Here is a 20,226-nt window from a genome sequence, read left to right as displayed (position 1 = left end):
CCAGAGAGAAGCATGAGAAGGTCGAAGAAAGCCCTGGGCTGGGAGTAGAAGTTCAAGTTCGGTTTCATCACGAACTTGCAGTGTCATTTGCCTGAGTGTCCTTAGGGGGACTTCTGAAATCCCTTCCAGCTCTCTGACATGGTACGATTGTTCTTCCTTAGAACATTTCCCAGAATTAGATACTTACACTGTGACATAGCTTGAGATGGACAGACAGAGAGAGATGACAGATAGACAGGTAGATAGTAAGTAGCTGGATAAACAGACACATACGTATGGACTTACGGGTGCCCACTGCATGCTATCCAGAAGCAGTGTGTAAGCTCCCTGCCACTCTCTTGCACAAACTGTATTTTCCCTTTGTTCTTCTGGACATATTCCCTTATGACTGAAAATCATGAAAACGATTCCTGAGAGCTGTTTTAAGTCTTCAGCTGTTGTTAGGTGGAGTCTAGGCATGACATTGTGAAGGATGAAACTCCCCAGCTCTCAGGAACTGCTTCAATTAGGGTGACCATTTAGTTTATTGTCTGAACCAGGACATTATAGAGAGTGAAAGGGGGTACCGTTAGTCATTCATCTGGGATAGCAGGCGTAAAATGGAACTGTTCTTTGCAAATCAGGGCATAGAGTCACCCCGAGTGATGACTTCCCCCTGAAACCTGTACACAGTACGAACAAGAAATTACTGTTTAAAACAAACACACACAGAAATGAACTATATGTCTGATTCTGCCTTCTAGGGTGGGTATGATATAATTCATCTTAGTGAGAAACCTGGCTACAAATAGGATCCTATTAAAAGAAAGACTGTAATTTCTGAGCTTCTGCTGTTTACTTTTCTTTTCTTTTTTTTTTTTTCTTTGAGCTGGTAAAGAAAAGAGCCTTCGAGTAGGTGGTAATTTGCTTTGCAGGGTGTGTTAATGAGTTTCTGAATATGCAAATAGAAGCCGGGAAAGGAAACGGAGAACCCAATCACTCTGCCTAATAAGGAGAAGAATGTGTTTTTTGTTGTTGTTTTGCCCTGCAGCGTGGCATGTGGGATCTTAGTTCCCCAACCAGGGATCTAACTCGTGTGCAGAGTCCTAACCACTGGACTGCCAGGGAAGTCCCGAGAATGAGCTTTTAAGGCGGCCCAGGAGCAGTGGGGGAGGAGAAGGAAGGACCCCCCGCAGCCAGGTGGAGGGGAGGGGAGGGGAGGGTTTAAGAAGAGGGACCTGTTTCTCCATTTCCAGTTGATTTCTGTGCTGACCTATGATGCACCCCTACCTCCTTCCCATCTCTTTCCCACTCTGCCAGCGGAAGCCCTGGCCAGTGAAACTTTGTGGGGAAACAAGCCCAGGAGTCTGGGTTCCTCATTTCGGCTCAGGAGGGAAGGAGAGATGAGAGCAGCTCATGAAGCAAGAAATGATTGAGACCGAATTCAAGAAACTGGAAAAAGGGGAAACCAGGGAAAACAGAAGCCTCGCCCACAATCCCCAGAGCTCTGAGACTGGGACAGAGGGCACTGAGTTTCCCACCAAAGAGGTAAAGGAGCTCCACTCCTCTTTAGTGGAAAGCTAAAGGGAAGGTGTCTCCCTAAGGCTGGAGGGCTTGAGGACTGGCTGCAATCCATGTAGGGCACCCCCTGCATAGTCAATGTGGCGGCCTGTTGAGGACATCCTGGTTACTACTGGAGGCCTTTATAGCAAAGGTAACACATCTGGAGCAGTGAATGAGGTGAGAAAGAAAGACAGGACATGTTTACTTCTCCCATCCGCTCTGCTGTAAAAAAGGAAAAGAGGAGAAAACAGGCAGAATCCACACCGGAGTCTTTTCTACCTTTCTCAAGGGATTCATTGTCTTCCAGGAAGGAACACTTAGGTGACCCCCGTGTCCTGCCTCAGAGCTCAGAAACACACAGTAAGATATAGCGTGAGCCCGTCTTACACCCACAGCTGTCCACCCCGCAGATAATGTGCAGTAGCCCCTTCCTTTGAAGGCAGGCTTTGCCAGCATCCCGGATGCTGGTGCAAACCCCCCCCCCCCCACCAGTTTCAAGAAGGACACCATCAACAGTGTCAGTATCAGGAAAGGCATTTCCCAGGCTCTGCTCTGTAGGACACTAACTCTGTGAAAGGCAAAGGTTGTGTGAATAAAGGGCTCCGCGGTGAAATGAGTTTGACATTGCTAGGATCACCAGCCTTAAATGCATTTTCACTGCAACCCTGACAATGCTAGCATGCACGGTGAATCCCTAAAATGGGGAGGGAAGACACATACTCAGTGTTTGCCAAGGTCATTTAATTATTGGGTTTACTCTGTGTGCTGGGAGAGATACCTACCACTATCTCACGGAACCAGTGAGGTTTACACAGAACACAGGGAAAGAGGCGCGGTGACAGTACTATTTAATATCAGTGCTAAGTATGTCACATGCATTGTCTGCTTTAAGGTTCCCCCAAAGCCTTTGAGACGGGTTCTATCATCACCCTCACTTTACACAGGAGGACACTGAGGCTCAGAAAGTATCCGTCAGTCAAGTTCACACTGAAAGGATTAGAACACAGGTTGCTACGACTCTATCCTTTTAACCTCGCTAGTTGACAGCGGTGATCACTGTCACCATGGGAAAGGGTAAGAGTCGGATGAGGAGGGAGCAGGGGGCAGTGGGCTTGCAGGGCAGGAGCTGAGCGCTAGTGTGTGGAGTTACATTACTGAGAGCCGTCACCAGGGCTCAGGGGAACAGAAGTTGCGAAGCCCACATTTTTGTTGGGCAACAGATGCTGGCGGAAATCTTAAGTTCAGACCACTCCTTCCAAAAGTTGGTGGTGAAGAAAGGGAAAGACCAAAGGTGGGCCGCCCCAGGAGGAGGTGGGGATGAGGGAAGCTGTTCTCTGAGGACGGGGGTACCAGTGCGTGTCTAGCAGTGGCGAGGTGGGCAGCACCTCCCAGCTGGGCACACATAGGAACCCCTTTTTCCAACAAGCCAGTGACTGCCTGTCTGGGGTCTAGGGCACCTCCGGATTGGGGATGGCGTGAGGGAAAAGGCATTCACGATGTTACTGAGTGGCCTCTGCTCTCTAAATGAGAATACAGTCTTTGTCTGCTGTTGGCCCCCTTTCATCCCATCAGCTAAAAACATCTTTCTAAACATAGCTGTGGGTAACTCCTTAGAGCCAAAACGAAGGAAGCAAATGTGAAATCCTGGTGGAGGGAGTGCAGCTCCCAAGGCAGCCTTTCTGAACCTGGAACTGTCTGCCCCAGTGATGGAGCCTTTATAGGGTGAGGTGCTAATCCATAAAACCCCAACTCCCGTCCAGGGGTGCAGCTCTCAGAGAAAGGCACAGAACGCCCTCCATTATCCTGCTGCCTCTTTGGCTCAGAGATGTAGAGGCCCGTACGTCGTCGAGATTCTAAGCCATGGCTGTTTGGTTTCCCCTTGATGCAGGCCACAGAGATCTGTGCGCTCCAAATCCTAAGCACAAGCTTGGCTGCCAAGCGCGGGCCTGAGCGGAGCGTGGTTGGAGCCCCGTGTGGCCACCGAGGTAAGGCTGTGCTGGCACCTCGGCAAGGCCTGTGCGAAGCACCTGGGCCACCTGGCGTCTGGATGACACCCAGGGAGCTGATGGATGCGCCCTCCCAGTCTGGTGACTGGCATCCCTGGCAGCCAGACAGGAGGAAGGCTTTGGTAGGAGGGGTCTTCGGGTCCTGAGTTGTCCAAAGCTCTGGCTCCAAAAATCTATCTCTGCCGTGGGTGCAACTCACCCACCTGGATGCTCCGGAGGCACCAGTTCCGCGGCCACTCCTCGCCCCCTGCCTTCCATGCCCCCCACACCGCTCTCCGTCCGTTGCCCATATCCATGAACTTGGACGCCTGGCCTGTGCTAACTTTCCCCACCTCTCCCCAGCCTGCATGTGCACAGAGATGCTCCCTTTCAGCGCTGCCCCGATGAGGGCCCTCTGGCTCTACCCACAGCACTTTTCTTGCCCTGCCTCCCCCTACATGAGCCCGTTCCTGTGGCTGAGACCTGGGATCACTGCTCAGAGGAAGGTCTGTATTACTAAGATGGCCCAAAGTATCGCATATATAGTTTCTAACCGAACAGCCGTGGGGGATTGCCATCCTGTTCTGCACAGCACATATGAGGAAACTGAAGACCTAAGTGACTAAGTAGCTTGCCCGAGACCGTCACACAGCAAGTGGGTGGGAAAGCACAGCCATATGTCCACAGGGCAAGTATGTGTGTGTTTGTGTGTGTGCGTGTGTGTGCGCGCACGTATGTGATTGCCCGGAGATTCAGAACAGCTTCCACTCGAATCAACCCGGATCTGGAGTTACAGACTTCTTGTAATCTTCCTATTTTTCTCTCGAGGAACATTAGACATAGTTGAACTCAAGTTAAACTTAAGGACAAAACTTTAGAACAAATGCTTAGAGCAGGTCAAGCTCCTAAGGCTCAGCCCCGTGAGGTCTCCTCACCAACTCTACGTTGTTCTTTTCGGCACGTGTTCTCAGCTCAGCCTCCAACTGCCTTCGGTGCATTCCCTCAGCACACGGCACGAGAACGGGGCCAGCAGACGCCTGCTTCCGGGGCCCAACCTGGGCCAGGCCCCTCGGCGTGGCATGTCCATGTCCTTTGCTCCCCATCTTACAGAAGCGAGGAAACAGAGGCATGGAGACGACCTGACCCAGGTCACACAGCTAGGAAGTGGCAGCCAGATGGGAACCCACAGTGTCTGGCTCCAGAGCCCAAGTTCATCCTGTGTCCTCTACTGCATCCCTAACCTTCCGAATTTATTCGAAATCCTCTTATCTTTCTGCTTTTGCCAGAAAACATCTTCCTCTGCCTCTTTCTTGGACCCGAAAAATAATCCCATGTCTCCCAGCAACTACTCCAGCTGCAACCCTCTACCCCGCTGCTGGGGGAACCGGCCCTGGTTCCTAGCCAACATTTGCATGTGAGCCCAGCGGGCAGGGTCCCGGGTCTTGGGTCTCCCTCGTGGCGCTGGCCCCTCAGAGCCCGATGTGTTGGGTGTTATGTCCCCAGCCTGATGGAGGAGGGAGCTGAGGTTGAGAGAGGGTAAGCGACTTGCCCGAGGTCCACAGCCCATGACCTGTGGAGCGGGCCCTTCTAGACTGTGCCCCCAAACCAGTGCTCTCTTCTTTATACTCGGTGGGTTTTAAGTCAGAGCATTGAAAATACAGCAACAGCAGGCATTCCTTTGTAAGAGCACACTGAAAAGAACTGAGAGTGGCTTCACCCGCCACACACTGACAGGCTTCCTCATCTTCCTATCCCCGCATGCGTGGTGGGAGGCTCCTTATGTTTGGATTAAAGCAGGGGTCACAGACTCAAATGCCCACGGAGGCCAACAGGCAATGAGATGAGTGGCCCTGCCTGGGGCATTCACTGTAGGGTACTAGGAAGTGGTGGGCATGGCGTAAACCAGAGAGCATAAGCCCAGCCTGGTGGGGTGCTACGACTTTGCCTGAATCCATTGTTGCCAGGCGGGAATGTGGGTCTCGTGTTGCCAGTTCCAACTACTTTTCAAGAGGAGCCAAGAATCCAGAGTTTTATGTGAAATCTCTACAGTTCTAAATGATGAAAACGAATTCAAATGGTTCTTGAAACACTTAAGGCAAGCAAAGCGCGTCTGGCCACCAGGTTCAGTTTGCTGGGTGCCGTTTCGTGACATCCAGCTTAAAAGTTCATAGAGGATATGAGCTTAGTGCATTGAAAGAAAGTTCCGTCTCGTGGAACTTATCAAATGCTTCTCTAAACGTGATATAAACCAAAGCAAACACAAACTGGATTCGGCGTGCAGGGTGCCATTTGGTAATGTCCAGCTTGAAAAATTTATGGAGGATATAAGTTGAATTCATTTAAAGAAGGATCAATTTGGTGTAAAAATTATCTGTGCAAATCAAGACAAGCCACACACACACACACACACACACACACACACACACACACACACCAATTTACTAATGAAGGCGTTTCTCCCAGGAGTGCTTGCTCTGATGACACTTGGTTCAAAAGAAGAAAAGGGAAAGGGCCACTGCTGCCACTACCTCAAGCCTGTCAGGCAGATGCCACAGTACAGAGTCTTGGCGTGACCCCTGCCTTGTCTGCAGTTAACAGATTTGCCGTGGCACACAGTCTTGGAATGATCCTTGGGGAAACCAAGGTGCAGCAAAGAGCTAGACTCCCAGTGACCACTAATTGCTCACCCATCTCTGTAGCTTGGTGCCTTTGGCAAAGATACACCCCTATTTTCTCCTTCTTCTTTGGTCAGTGACCTGTTCTCAATTGATACTGTTCTAAAATCTGAGCTAAGGATGGTTCAACCCCCAATGGCCCTGGACCAAGTGTCTAGATCTAAGCATACTGCCATTGCTAACGGTCCCTGGGCCCAGCAGTGAGCAGACCGGCATGCAGGGAAGGGATGAGAGGGTGAAGGGGCTCTGGATCCCTGGCTTCCCCGGGAAGGATGTGCTCACCAACAAGCCATTGGAGCCGTGGACAGTGACGCAGCGAGAGAACGTGTGGTGGATGGAGAGGTCCTTGACATACGTGGGTGGGTCGTAGCCTCCCTTTTCATCCACATCGCCCGCCAGGTGGAAGTGAATTGGGTACTGACCCACCAGCTGCTGGCCCATGTTCTTCAGCTCCACGCCCTCCAGGTGTGCGGCCTTGAACCCCAGTGCAAACTGGGAGAGGAGAGCCCAGAGTCAGAAGGAGTCCATGAGATGCTCCCTGATACCCCTCGCTGCTGCCCACACTCCAGAAATGCACACGTGTTGTCTTCGGTGTGCTTTGCTGATCCCCACCTCGGGTACTCAGTGAATCAAAGACATTCTCTGCAAATGGGTTAAGATGCCCGACTCTTCCCATCTCAAGGGAGACAGGCTGCTGCTAATAACACAGGAATGTTGCAAGGCAATGAACTGGTTGGAATCGAGAGGTGCAGCGGGACCGTGCGGCGGCTGGGGCTTACCTCAACCCTCTTTTCCTGCCTCCTAAGCCACTGAGTGTTATGAGGAAGGGATAACCCTGAGGTAATCTGGGGGAGACTGGAAAACAGCATGCCCTAGGACGGCTGAGGAATCCAGGACAGGCTGGACCTTGGGGCATTAAGAGCCCGTGCCTGGTCCACCATCTGAGGCCCTCTCCTGGCTGTAAGAAGGGGATGCTGAGCTCGGGGTCTTTGTCAGTGTGAGTTGTGGGATGCTTCACATGCTCACATCATAGTATACCCAGAGCCATTCCTACACGTTCCAAAGGAACCACCTGATCACACTCAGTGTCTACACTCCAGGAGCTCACCAGAAAAGCACAGTTCAAAAATGATTCCTGTCCCAAGCTGACTTCAGCTAACTTCTACTAGAGAAGGATGACTTAAGGACATGCTAACCATGCCTTCCAAAAATAGGTGTCAGCTGGAATGCCAACTCCAGTAGTGGCTGCCCGGGAGAGCTGTGTTAAGCATGATTCTGAGGCCTAGTTTGGGCAAAGTGGGAAGGAGTGCTCTGATCACCTAGGGATTACTCTCAACATGGGAAATGGGGTTGCAGCAGCTTGCGTAACATAAACCTGCTATTTCTGCTTTAGTCTCCCTAATGAGTTTCTCAGCTGAAGATCATAGCACCACCTCTGTCCCCATCTCATCCCTTGAAACTGACTGGAAATACGGAGAAGAGTTTTTGGAGGTTGCAGTGACTGGGAAGCACTGCTAGCATTTAATGAGCAGGGGCCAGGGATGCTAGAAATCTTATATTAGGCCCGTATGACAGAAAAAATGGTCTTGCCTGTGCCAGTAGGGCCCCCATTATGAACTCTGTAAGTTTCACTCAATTATTCCTTTCAGTTAGATTACCAGAAAGTCTCATCCTTAAAGCATATGATTTTAACTTCTAAAGAACTGTCTTTACAAAACACCAAGGTAATATTGTTATTCTACCAGCTTTAATCTCAAATCATTGGAAGGAATGGCCTCGTGAAGAACATTGGGGTGTCGTCCGATATTTAATATGCCAGATAAAGGCACCTCACAGAGAGGTGCAAAAGGAATTCCTCTTCGAGTTGAATGCTAGGAAAACATGAGCTCCAACGAATTGATACCAGTTTCCTTCACTGCGCAATGAGAACTCTGCAGCTCATCATATCTGTCTTGGTCTTGAGTCTCCACCAGGAAACTCACAGGTAAATGTAACGCTAGAACTTCTGGTTCTTCTCCCCTGCTTATCATCTTCTCTGGTTTTTTGTTTTTGTTTTTTTCTTTGGCCGCGCTGTGAAACATGCGGGATCCTAGCTCCCCAACCAGGGATCAAACCCACGTCCCTTGTGGTGGGAGCACAGAGTCTTAACCACTGGACCGCCAGGGAAGTCCCCATCTTATCTGTATTTTAATGGATCTATTGCAAATGCAAGTTTTTGTGAGTTAAATGCCCGTTCTTTTAGGAAGTGGCCAGGGTTAAACAATGAAGAGAGGGAACGAAAGCTATGATTGAAAGTTGAAAATCAGGAAGGCAGTGTGACACGTGCCATGTGACTGCAGGGTAAGAGACGTTCCTCTGTCATCTCTCTTGTTCCCAAGTATGGACATATGGAATTGAACACAGAGGGATAATACATAAGACCCCTCCAATTTCCAGAAAGGTACCCTTCCCTTGGTCCTACCTTTTGCCCCTCCATCCCCTTCCCTACCAAGAATCCCTGCCTATAGGCTGGCGTCGCTGGAATCCTCCTGGTTGGGTTGATGGCCTCAGCCAGGCAGACTCATACCTTGATGTGGCCCCCAAAGGTGTCGAAGTCAAAGAAGTTGCAGATGTGGTTGCTGTAGGGGTAGCATTCATCCTCCATCTCCCCCATCACCACGATATTCCGGCTCAGGAGCCCAACCTCGGCCCGCATGTCCACACCATCTACCTCCTCCCCGATGTGCAGGTACATTGGTTTCCCTAGGGCAGAAAGGAGGGAAAGTGGGAAATCAGAGGTACTGCGTGTGCCCACTGACTTCCAGGGCCCTGCCAGGTGCTTCCGCTGCTTACATGGTGCATGGTGGTCCCCGCGGCCCCGAGTCCCATTTTATAGAAGAATGAAGCCCAGGGAGGTGAAATGACTTGCCTCAACGAAGAGGCAGGATTCACAGCCATGCATGCTTATGTCTGAAGCTCATGCAAAAATGACTATTTGTCCCTCCATTTCTGTCCCCTCTTCTTGCTTGTCCGTACTAGAATCTTCTATTTTAGCTAGACACAAGGCTCCCCGGGACAGCCACATTTCCCAGCCTCCCTGCAGGTCAGTGTGGTCACAGGATAGCCAAAGGAGTGTGTGCACCCTTCAGGTGGCCCCTGCTCTGACATAGGGCTGGGATATGGACGCTGTAGGTGAGCCAGCCTCGCCCATGTGGGTGTGAACACACCCTGGAGGTGGCAGAGCAACGTGAGAGAAGAAACCCAGTCTCTGGATGATCCCACAGAGCTCACGCCCTGGACCGCCTACCCGTTGGGAGTCTTACAGACAAAGCAAGCCCTCTCTTTAGAGCCAATGCTTTAAAGCAGTGCAAATCCATATTCTGCTGAAGTCGGCAAATCTATGTTCTACTTTCCTCAACCTCCTGTAGAGTGTGTGTCTACAACTGAATTTTCCAGAAAGAACTAGATTGGAGCTTCTGTGTCCAGCACTGCTGGGCTCTGGATGCCACTATGGTAGCATATAGAACAATGAAAGAGAGCTTGCACCCCACTCTGTGTTGACCTCACCACGACCTCCCTCCCTCTCGCTGGCCTTGGAGGAGAGGATGCTCTCTCTCTCGTACCACTGACCTCAGCCCCAGCCCTTCCCATAAGCTCAAGAGCCTTGAATCCAATAGCCCTCCCCTTCTAGTAGCTTCATTTCATCCCTCATTTGGGTTCATGTTCTGTTTTGAGACTCATCTAGGCCTTCCTATCTTTATTTTTTTTTCTTGATGTTATAATTATTTTTGAAGTTTTTTGTTTGTTTTTTGTTTTTGTTTTTGGAGTATAGCTGCTTTACAATTAGGCCTTCCTATCTTTAAAAACTAACAATCATGGGCTTCCCTGGTGGCGCAGTGGTTTAGAGTCCAACTGCCGATGCAGGGGACACGGGTTCGTGCCCCGGTCCGGGAAGATCCCACATGCCGCGGAGCGGCTGGGCCCGTGAGCCATGGCCGCTGAGCCTGCGCATCCGGAGCCTGTGCTCCGCAACGGGAGAGGCCACAACAGTGAGAGGCCCGTGTACCGCAAAAAAAAAAAAAAAAAAAAAAAAAAGGGTCCTTAAAAGAAGGGGTACAGGAGGGTCAGAGTCAGATGTGATGACATAGCAGATTGGAGGAAGGGGCCACCAACCGAGGAGTGCTGGCAGCTGCAAGGGTCTGCAAAAGGCCAGGAACTGGTTCTCCCCTGGAGCCCCTGACAGGACCAGCCCTGGCAACTCCCTGACTGCTGACCCGGTGAAATGGGTTTTGGACTTCTGACCTCCAGGACTATCAGAATAGAAATTTCTGTTGTTTTAAGCCACTAAGTTTGTGGTAAGTTGTTACAGCAGCCAGAGGAGGCAAATACCGATTCCAAAGGGAATATTTTCTCAGCTTCGCCGTGCACCCATCTCACATCTTAAACTGAGATGCTTCAAAGAAACCACCATCTCCCTGAGTCTGCAGAATTCCAGAACAACAAACATCCTTTAAAATGCTGCAGAGCCACCCACGGGATGTAACCTGGGTGAAGGGGTGGGCAGGGAAGCCAGCCTTCCCCGGGGATGAGAGAGCAGGGTGAGGTCACCATCAGGGCTTTTATAACCACAGCCTTTGCACGTGGGAACCACTGGTGTCACGGGGCTGAGCCGTGCCCTGTTGCTCAAGTCAAGTGAAAGCCAAGTGGTTCAGGCTGCGAATCGACATGAGAGGTTGTTGCTCTCTCTACAATTACATCCTCAAAAAGAAGAGAAAGCACCTACGAGGCAGGTCAGCAGTCTCAGGGACCAGCTGAATCTAGAGGCAGCCTGAGGTCTCTTTATTCCAGAGAAGAGTTTGGGATTGTTGTGGAGGCGACTATCAAAGACAGTTCCAAAGTTCCAAACTCCTGTCACCCTGCACTTTTCTTGTTTTTTTTTTTTTTTGCGGTACGCGGGCCGCTCACTGTTGTGGCCTCTCCCGTTGCGGAGCACGGGCTCCGGACGCGCAGGCTCAGCGGCCATGGCTCACGGGCCCAGCCGCTCCGCGGCATGTGGGATCTTCCCGGACCAGGGCACGAACCCGTGTCCCCTGCATCGGCAGGCGGACTCTCAACCACTGCGCCACCAGGGAAGCCTAAGGACCGTTTTGATTCCACTGAACCCACCCAGATAATCCGGGTTCACCCCCCATCTCGTGAGCCTTAATCACATCTGCAAAGTCCCTTTTGCCACATAAGGTAACACATTCCCAGTTGCCAAAGATTAGCACGTGGACACCTTTGAGGGCTGTTAGTCAGTCTATAACAGAGTCCCTCTTTTAAAAAGTCTCAGGTAATAAAAAAAAATTAACTTTTCAAAGAGTCTATTTACTGGAATTTACTGTTATCCCCCGAGCCGAAGGTCTGTGTCCCCTGTCAAAGGGATGCCACGGATAGGGGGCTGTCAAGCCTTCAGTCTCATTCAGGGTCCTGACATCAACCAGTGGAAAGAGTTTAAAACAAGTTAGTGCTACAGAATACCGGTGCCTCATCCTCCAGCACATCCCACTGTGGCTTCTGGTTTGGGTCACAGGGCCACGAGTCTGTCCAGTTTTAAGGTCCAGAAGCAGAGTCCCCTCTAGCACCCACGCAGGAGCCTCTCTCCCACCCCTGGCTCGTCCTCTGCCCATTGGCTCTGGGGCTTTTACAAGCAGCCAGTTACGAGGCCCTCGGGTTGGGGGGAGGTCAGGGTCTTCTGCAAAAAGAGCTTTGCCCTGGGTTCTGAGTGACCCCAGCTGGACAGAAGGCTGCACCCAGAGCAGCGTCTGATGCTGATATGGAAAGAGACTCCCACGCGTGCCAGCTCTGAACACCCAAGGTCCAGCGACTGATACACCAAGCATTGATCATAATTGCATCTAAGGATAGACAGTCAGACCCGGAAGAACCCAGAATGACTTTCTGTCGTCACTTAGGCCACCAGCTCCCTAACTTCACATTTGAGGAAACGGAAGGCAGATGGTGCTCAGGGCCGGCCTGGTGGAGACAGGGCGAGAATGGGGGGACACGGCCCCCAGGAAAGGATGCCCTTTCAAGCCCTTATGACTGGTGCTGGGGGCACTTTCTCTTCACCACCAGGCTCTGGCTCTGGGACCCAGTGAGTGCCATGAATCTGGACCTTCGCCATAAGCACATGAAACGTGACACCTGTCTTTCCAGCACCTCTTTACTCTCCGTGGACCCTTGACTCTGACTTCGAGGGCTGAGCATGTCACCTGCGTCCAGGCAGCAGTGATCTCTCATGACAGCCACTGGGGGTGCAGTGCCTTCCCTCTCTCTCGGGGAGGACCTGCTGCCAGGGGGTAGTCAGCAGGCGGCCTCCAGCTCAGGAGCCTCCTGTGTCTGCTCCAAGGTCATGCTCTGCTTGGGTCCCTCCCAGTGACTAAAGCACGGCCGAGGTCCTGGAGTCCAGCCGCCGCTTCCCCACGCAGGATCCCCTGACAGGCAGGCTGTGCTCGGAGGCACACCCCCCCCCCCCCCTTTCCCTAGTCTCCCGAACCAGCCAGCTCAGAACACTCCCTGCAGGTAAGTGGGTCAGTAGAAATGGACCCTTCTTTTTTCCCAGAGCTGGGCATCTTTCCCCAAGTACGCAGGCTCCTGGTCTTCCGGGCCTCATGCCTCTGGGCACGGTGGACCCAGGCCTCTTCACTAGTGGACCCCCCAATGAACAGCTCTCCTGGCAACACCCAGAAAAGCTTCCAAAGGCTTCCTCAGCCGAGCAAAGCCACCCGGGGCCGTTCTTGGGGTCCAGAAGCAAGCACTGCCTGCCAGTGCCCTAGAGGCAGTTCAGAGGTGAACTTGCCAAAGCAAGTGATGGGGGCCTGAGGGTCTGGTCCCGAGAGGCACAGCATAGAGCCTGCTTCCCAAAAGGATGTCCCCCCGAGCCCCGCCACCCAGGGCTCAGCACGTTACAGAAGAGGCTACAGGGGGCAGCAAGCTCCGTCCTACCAGCCAGAGGCGCGGGAAAGGAGCTTCCCATGCAGCTTCGGGGGGCACAGCAGCTGCCTAGCCGCCCGCAGGATGGACAGAGTAAAACCCACACTCTTGTGGGCGTACCCGTCATCACTCCCACACGTCCCCCTTCTGCTCCAGCCAGACCCGACCACCCCATCATTCCCTGAGCAAGCTTCTGCTCGTTTACATCTCACAGCTTTTATCGAAGCTGCTCTCTAGTTGGGACAGCCTCCTCCATTTGTCCATGGAGCAAATCACCTTGTCCCTCAAGATCCAGCTCTGATGGCTCCTTCTCAGTGAAGTCTCCCCTGACTACTCTCAGCACCAGCCTTTGCATCTTGGGGTCTCCCCGGGGCTTGGGGGAGCCAGGAAACCAGGCCAAGCCTCCCCATCTCTAGGCTGTGCATCTCCAGATTTCCAACCATCCCTCAAAGTGTACACATCTCAGAGTTCAGGAGGCTCCTCGCAATTTGTCAGCGTCCCCCCTGTAAAATACGGTGTCCAGGGACTGCCCTGGAGGCTCCAGTGTTTAAGACACTGAGCTTCCAATGCAGGGCGCGCGGGTTCGATCCCTGGTCGGGGACTAAAATCCCACATGCCATGCGACGCGGCAAAAAAAAAAAGTGGTGTCCAGGCAGGGTGCTGACCAGAGGCTTCTGTTCCCGTGGGTGGCCAGAGGGCCTTCCTCGGGGATCCAGTCTCAACACAACTGGAGAGGTGGGACAAATGCGGAGGACTGTGGCTCTGCAGCCAGGCTGTCCGGGTGGGATTCTGACTCAGATCATAGCCGTGAGTCCCTGAACACATTATTTAAGCTCCTGAACCTCAGACCCTTTATCTATAAAATGGAGATAACAATAGCACATATCTCGAAAGGTAGCTATGGTTGTGAAATGAGTTAATCCATGGGATGTGCCTGGAACAGCCCCGAGGGCAGAGTAGGGGGCTAGTGTGACAGAAGTGACACATGCAGCTGTCCCCAAGAGAAGGGTGAAACCCGGGGCTCCCCCACCGCTAGCTTCACGCCTATAATGATGGGGATGGAAGATAACAGGTTCGACAGCTTTCTTTGTTCCACGGGGAAAAGCAGCCGGGGGGTAGGGGTGACTTCCAGGTAGATGGACAGCTGTGCTGACTAGACTCCTGGGACCAGACTCAGCAAGACAGACTGAGAGCGGAAAGAATACTCCGGTCCCACCGCCCCCTTCCCCTATGTGGAGCTCCCTATCAGGATTTTACAAACCTTACAGCCAGTTTATCTGTCCCGCTGCTGCATTTACAGCCCACTCCCAGGCCACTATCCCAGGGAAGATGTGCACCCCGCTTTCCCAGCATCCCACCCTGTCTGTGGAATTCTCCCACGTGGCCTTCACCCCTCCCTTCTGTCTCCAGGCTCTGATACAGGAAGGCCAACCAGGAGAAAGCAGACCAAGCCAGATTTGTCCCGAATAATCCACAAGGGCCATGAGCACAGATGAGGGGTGGGGAAGGCATGGGATGCAGAAGGACTCTGCACGGTTGCCCCGCACAGGAATAAAACATCGACCCTTCCAAGTACTCATCCTACGACAGGCCCGGTTCCACAGTCCGCCCTCTTCCGAGTCCTCTCTACAGGGCAAGCACGGCACTAAACACTCTGGGGTCGAGAAGGGTTAAAACATCAAGGATCTTCCAGTGGGAGAAACAGACCCCTGTACATGTGGCTCAGACCCAACAGGGCCCAGGGTTTCTGCAGGAGGGGGCAGTGGGGTCTGCCCTTCTCAGACCACGAGGACAAGCCCAGAGGGACTTAGGCTGGAGGGTCCCAGAAAGGCAAATTTAAACTACAGAGCTCCCAGATCCCTCCTCCGGTCCAGTCATCTTTGAGAGAAGATGTTGGGAACAGGGTCCCTCCTGGAGGAAGGATGAAGCAGAACATATCACCTTCGAGCCAGAGAGCTCTGAGCTTGAATCCTGGCTCAGATCGACCAAGTAGACTTGCTTGGTCTATACCAGCAGCCCTCACTAGAAAGTTCTGAGATGATGGAAATGCTCTATTCCGTGTTGTCCGATAGGGTAGCCACTAGCCACGTGTGGCCAGTGGACTCTTGAAATCTGCCCTGCAGGACTGAGGAATGGAATTTTTATTAGTTTCAATTAAATTTATACAGCCCCATGTGGCTGCTGACTACCATATTGGAAAGCATGAGTCTAGACGTTTAATTTCCGTGGACATCAGTTTCCTCATCTATGTCACGGAGAAAACAGTAGCACCCGCCTTGTCAGGTTGTCATGAAGAGTAAGTAAGTTGGTTTACGTAAAGTGCTTTAGCATAACACGGGAAACTCAAACAATGTTAGCACTAACGAGTAGTAGTACTTCAAAGTGTGTGATGGGGGGCTTATAAACAAAGTGGGAAGTTGAGAATGAAAATAGGGTAGAAAATTGAGGGGATTTCTTTCTTCTTCTTCTTCTTCTTTTTTTTTTTACTGACGAAGGATGTATTTATTTTAAACCATTACGTAAGATTCAGCTTAAGAATCATAAAGAGATTTCTAATTGTCACGTCGGGAGGTGTTGAAAATCACACTGTGGTTGGCAAAACCTTGAAATATTTTTTTAGATGATTCACACATTTTCATGACTTTGTTACCCCCATCTGTTTCTCGTCAGAAAATCGTTATGCAAAAAGGCCTGTTTACTGGAATTTGGGGGCAGTGAGGAAGGAGGATCCGGGAGGGCTGTGTCCCTCTCTGCAGCCAGCCTGGGGAGGAGAACACGAATTGGTAATTGGATGGGGGCACAGTTTTGGAAAAGAACAAAGCAGGTGGAGTCCTTGCTCCATGTCAGTGGGGGATGGAGGGCCAGAGAATGGGCTTGGAGCTGAAGAGGAGAAATGTGAGCCTCCCTAGGACAGCCAGACAAACAGAAACACACACACACACACACACACACACACACACACACACACACACACACACACACACACACCCCTCACAGATACCCCTCCCTGGGGCTTTTCCGATGCTGTCCACCAGGAGGCGCTGTTTTCACGTAAGCCCTAAAGCTTCTGAGCAAGATGGTCCGCTCTGAGCCTAGTAACTTTACGGAGGGAGGGGCTCGGCAGGGTTGGGGAGCTGCTGGAGATACAGACACAGGCAGTCCTAGACCAAGGGCGTTTGGAGGGTCCTGAGGGGGATGCATCATCTCCTCCACTTACCCTTCCCTCCCTCGGTACTCAGGGCCCAGAGCAGCCCTATCTCACCCTCTGTCCAGCCTGCACAGCCCTCATGAAGCCCCTGGAACTGCTGGCCAAACATTGCCACCTGCAGCAACGTGCCATCATTCACACCCAAACCACGCCGTTGGGCGGGGCGGGCGTGCCCCAGGATCGCACGGCTTCCTCATTCTCAGGGTCGCTCTTGGTACACACTACTGCCCTATTAGGACCTGCCCAAGACGAAATTCCCCCTCCAGGCCTAGGGCGCTCAACAATGAGGTGCAGATGAGGGCCGGTGTGAACAAAGTGCCCCTCCCAGGGGTGCCCCTCCTCCTACCTCCCTGCAGGCAAGGCCTTAAAGGCAAGCTTTCACCCTCCCAGAAGCCACAAGGGTAGCCTCAGCTCCATGGGTCGCTTAGGCTGGGCCCGTGAGTCATGGCCGCTGAGCCTGCGCGTCCGGAGCCTGTGCTCCGCAACGGGAGAGGCCACAACAGAGAGAGGCCTGCGTACCGCAAAAAGAAACAAAAACAAAAACAAAAAACAGTGAGCAGTGACATCCCCTCAGACGGTCTGAATGCCACTCCTGACAAGAGTCCCAGAGGACACCTGGCATCCCAGAAGGCCTGTCCACATGTATTGTCCTCAGGAGACACAGAAGACACCCAGTGAAGACCCAAGGGTCCAACTATCACTAGGAATTGCTTCGCTTGGTGCTGTCCTGTAAGTGGGGGTCTAGGAAGTCTAATAAGCCATTGTACTCAGAAGAAAGCCCCAGGGTGCCATTCGGGGTCTCCGCTTCCTCCAGCCCCCCGTTTTCCTGTCAAGCTACCTGGGTCCTCTTCTGGAATTGGAGCATTGCCTGCTCTTCCCAGCACAGGGTCTTTGCTGCCCCTCCCCTCTTTCCTGGTTACCTCTCTGCTCAATCATTAATTCCTCTGGGGAGTCTTCCGCGCCTTTGTCAAACCCCCATTTCCGATGCTCCCATCGATCCCCCATCTTCCTCTTCCACGGCCTTTCTCACATTTGGGATTTCGTTTTTTGGGGGATGATTCTTTGCTGGATATCCATTTTCACAGCTACCTAAGGGCAGAGAACTTGTCTATGTGGTTCACCATGGCTTCCCAAAGCCTGGAGCATTGCCTGGCATAGACTATGTGCTCTTCGTTTGTTGAATACACGATGACCTGCTCCTTGCCACCTCCCTGCGGGTGTCCTTGTGATGGAGGAGTGAGGATGCCTGTCCAGCCTGAGGGTGGAGGGAGGGTGGGGCATACACATTCACAGGAAGAGCCTCCGCACCCAGAAGCATCAGGACACGTAGACAACTGCAGGCCTGGCAGACCTCCTGTGTCTGTTACTAATAATGACAGAAATGGCTTGCTTCTCTCCCTCTATAACTTCCTTTAAACTGCATGTCCCCAAAGAGCAGAATCGATAAGCTATAAAATACACAGGTTTCGACCACTGGCCTGTGGCTCACGCCCCTTCCCTCCTTTCCATCCTTAAGTTTGGTTGCTAAACTATTGCATTAATACTACTGTTAGTAACAGCTAACACTAATGGAGCACTTATCACGCTCCAGGCACTATTTTAAGTATCTCTTTAAGTATCTCTTTAACTCCTTTAATCTTCACAACAGCCCTTTGAAGTAGTTGTGATCGTTATCTCCATTTTATACATGAGAAAACAGGGGCAAAGGGAAGTTACATAATTGTCTAACGCCCTTTGGCTAATCACTGCCATTCCTAGAATGTGAATCCTCTTTAAACTATTTTACCAAAAAAAAAAAAAAAAAAAAGTCTTCCTCAAAATGTCTTCAGAAAATGTGACAAACAGCATGACCCTCCGTCTAACGTGATAAATCAAACCGTAAATAGCCACACACAGAGAGCATCTTTGCATCAAACAGTTTCCAGGGTGATGTTGCTGTGCGGTAGCCATCACATGAAAGCCCCTATGACAGATTCCCCAGTAGCCCAGAGCCAAGGGAAAGTTGCCTCTCTTGGCTTCTGGTCCCCTTCCTTGTATTAGACAATATTAGTTAAGTAAGTTGTGAAGTTCCTTTCTCTGCTCTGGCTGCCAGGAAGCTCAGAGATACATTTTATGGTCTATTTCAGTAGCTTCTGCTAACTTCATTTCCCACCCCCCTTTCTGCTGACTTTATTCTCCATCCATCAGTCTTTCATTACTTAGACATGTATCTGTCACTCTGGTTTTTTTTTTGCCCCCCCTGGAGGAAGATCTACCTGGACTTGTGTTCATTTAAGATATCATTCTGTTACCTTGTCAAGGAACAAATGTTTGGTCTTCTCAGCCTCTGCCCACAAACTGCTACCCCCTTCCCTGTCTCTCGCCACACCCACCACATCACAATCTCTGGAAACGGTTACAGCCTTCCTTTTGCAGTTCTGAGTCTAGAGTTGGTGCCCCAGGATCACAGCTGCAGCATTTGTGGACTGCCTCAGCTACATGCCCTCCAGGGTCCCCATCCCCATGAATAAAATAATGGCATTGGACTCCATCACACGTTCTCACTTTTTTAAACGTTTGTGCCCCCAAATTCTTTCTCAAGCACACTTCCACTAGCCAAAAAGATTCTGTTGAATTTTACCTTTTGTAGTTTTATTTCCAAAATAATAGATACTCTGAATATATTGGTAACGCTTTCTCAATTCATAGTCTTCCTTCTACCCCCAAATTCTAATACTTCTCCAGGTGCAATGGTTCTGTGGCAGCCGATATTTTTTTCTTTAATTTTTATTGGGGTATAGTTGATTTACAGTGTTGTGTTAGTTTCAGGTGTACAGCAAAGTGATTCAGTTATGCATATACATATATCTATTCTTTTTTAGATTCTTTTCCCATATAGGCCATTACAGAGTATTAATAGAGTTCCCTGTGCTGTACAGTAGATCTTTATTAGTTATCCATTTTATATATAGTGGTGTGTATATGTTAATTCCAATCTTCCAATTTATCCCTACCCCCCTTTACCCCCTGGTAACCGTAAGTTTGTTTTCTATATCTGTAACTCTCTTTGTTTGGTAGATAAGTTCATTTGTACCTTTTTTTTTAGATTCCACACAGAGCAGCTGACTTTTTTAACGCCCAGTATTGATTCTCCTTTCTCTGGTAATACATCCCAATTTTCCTTTGGGGAGCGACTCTGTCCATACAATGCAGTCTTAAAAGGACAGTCATTGAAGGTGCCCTAGCCAGAGGGTGAGCACATGAGACACCAGCCCAATCAGTGCCATCTCCCCGGAAGGTAACTTTTGAGCACCATGTCCCAGGATGTGCAAACAGTGATGTCTTAAGGATGCTGCCCATTCGTTCCTGCTACCCAGACGCCCGAAGCTGCCCTATTCCTGGTCCTTTATCGCACCTTGGCCAGGCAGCTTTCACTTAGTTCTCTAAATTGAAGAGTCTCAATGAATTCGTCTTTTTGTTTAAGATAGTCAAGTTGGATTCTGTTACTTACAACAAAGAACTCTAACTGATACATAACTCCCCCAACTAAGAATAATTGACCTGGACTATACTTGAGGTCTCTTTTACCTCTAACGATCTGTAATTCCAGTAACCTCACACAACATAAATGACAGGGCGTCGAAGTCAAGATTTAGGAGAAGAAAAAGGAGAATGTGAAAGCTACAGAAAGAAGAGATTTAAAATTTTGTGGTAGGTTAATTATTGCCTAGCAAATGTTCATTCCCTCCCTTCTATCATAATGGGAAAAACAGAGTTCCCCATTCATGTTGAGTTGGACCATGTGATCTGTTTTGGTCAATGGCAAGTGGGTGTCAAAGGGTGCTAGTTCTGACCGCAAGGCCTTAAGAGTCCTCCCATGTTT

General features: G+C 50.8%; 1 protein-coding gene across 2 annotated transcripts in view; it reads right to left on the bottom strand.

Moving 5' to 3' along the window:
• Positions 1–20,226, bottom strand: part of CEMIP (cell migration inducing hyaluronidase 1) — a 162,130-nt gene that overhangs the window by 33,238 nt on the left and 108,666 nt on the right. For both annotated transcript variants that reach the window (XM_032623339.1, XM_032623338.1), the window contains exons 12-13: positions 8,769–8,944; positions 6,485–6,694 (exon numbers count right to left, since the gene is read on the bottom strand). In XM_032623339.1, the coding sequence (XP_032479230.1) occupies positions 6,485–6,694; positions 8,769–8,944 (386 nt within the window). The remainder of the gene's footprint in view (positions 1–6,484; positions 6,695–8,768; positions 8,945–20,226) is intronic.

This window comes from Phocoena sinus, chromosome 2, assembly GCF_008692025.1.
Source record: "Phocoena sinus isolate mPhoSin1 chromosome 2, mPhoSin1.pri, whole genome shotgun sequence".
In the NCBI taxonomy this organism is placed as follows: domain Eukaryota; kingdom Metazoa; phylum Chordata; class Mammalia; order Artiodactyla; family Phocoenidae; genus Phocoena; species Phocoena sinus.
This window is presented reverse-complemented; position numbering and strand designations above follow the sequence as displayed.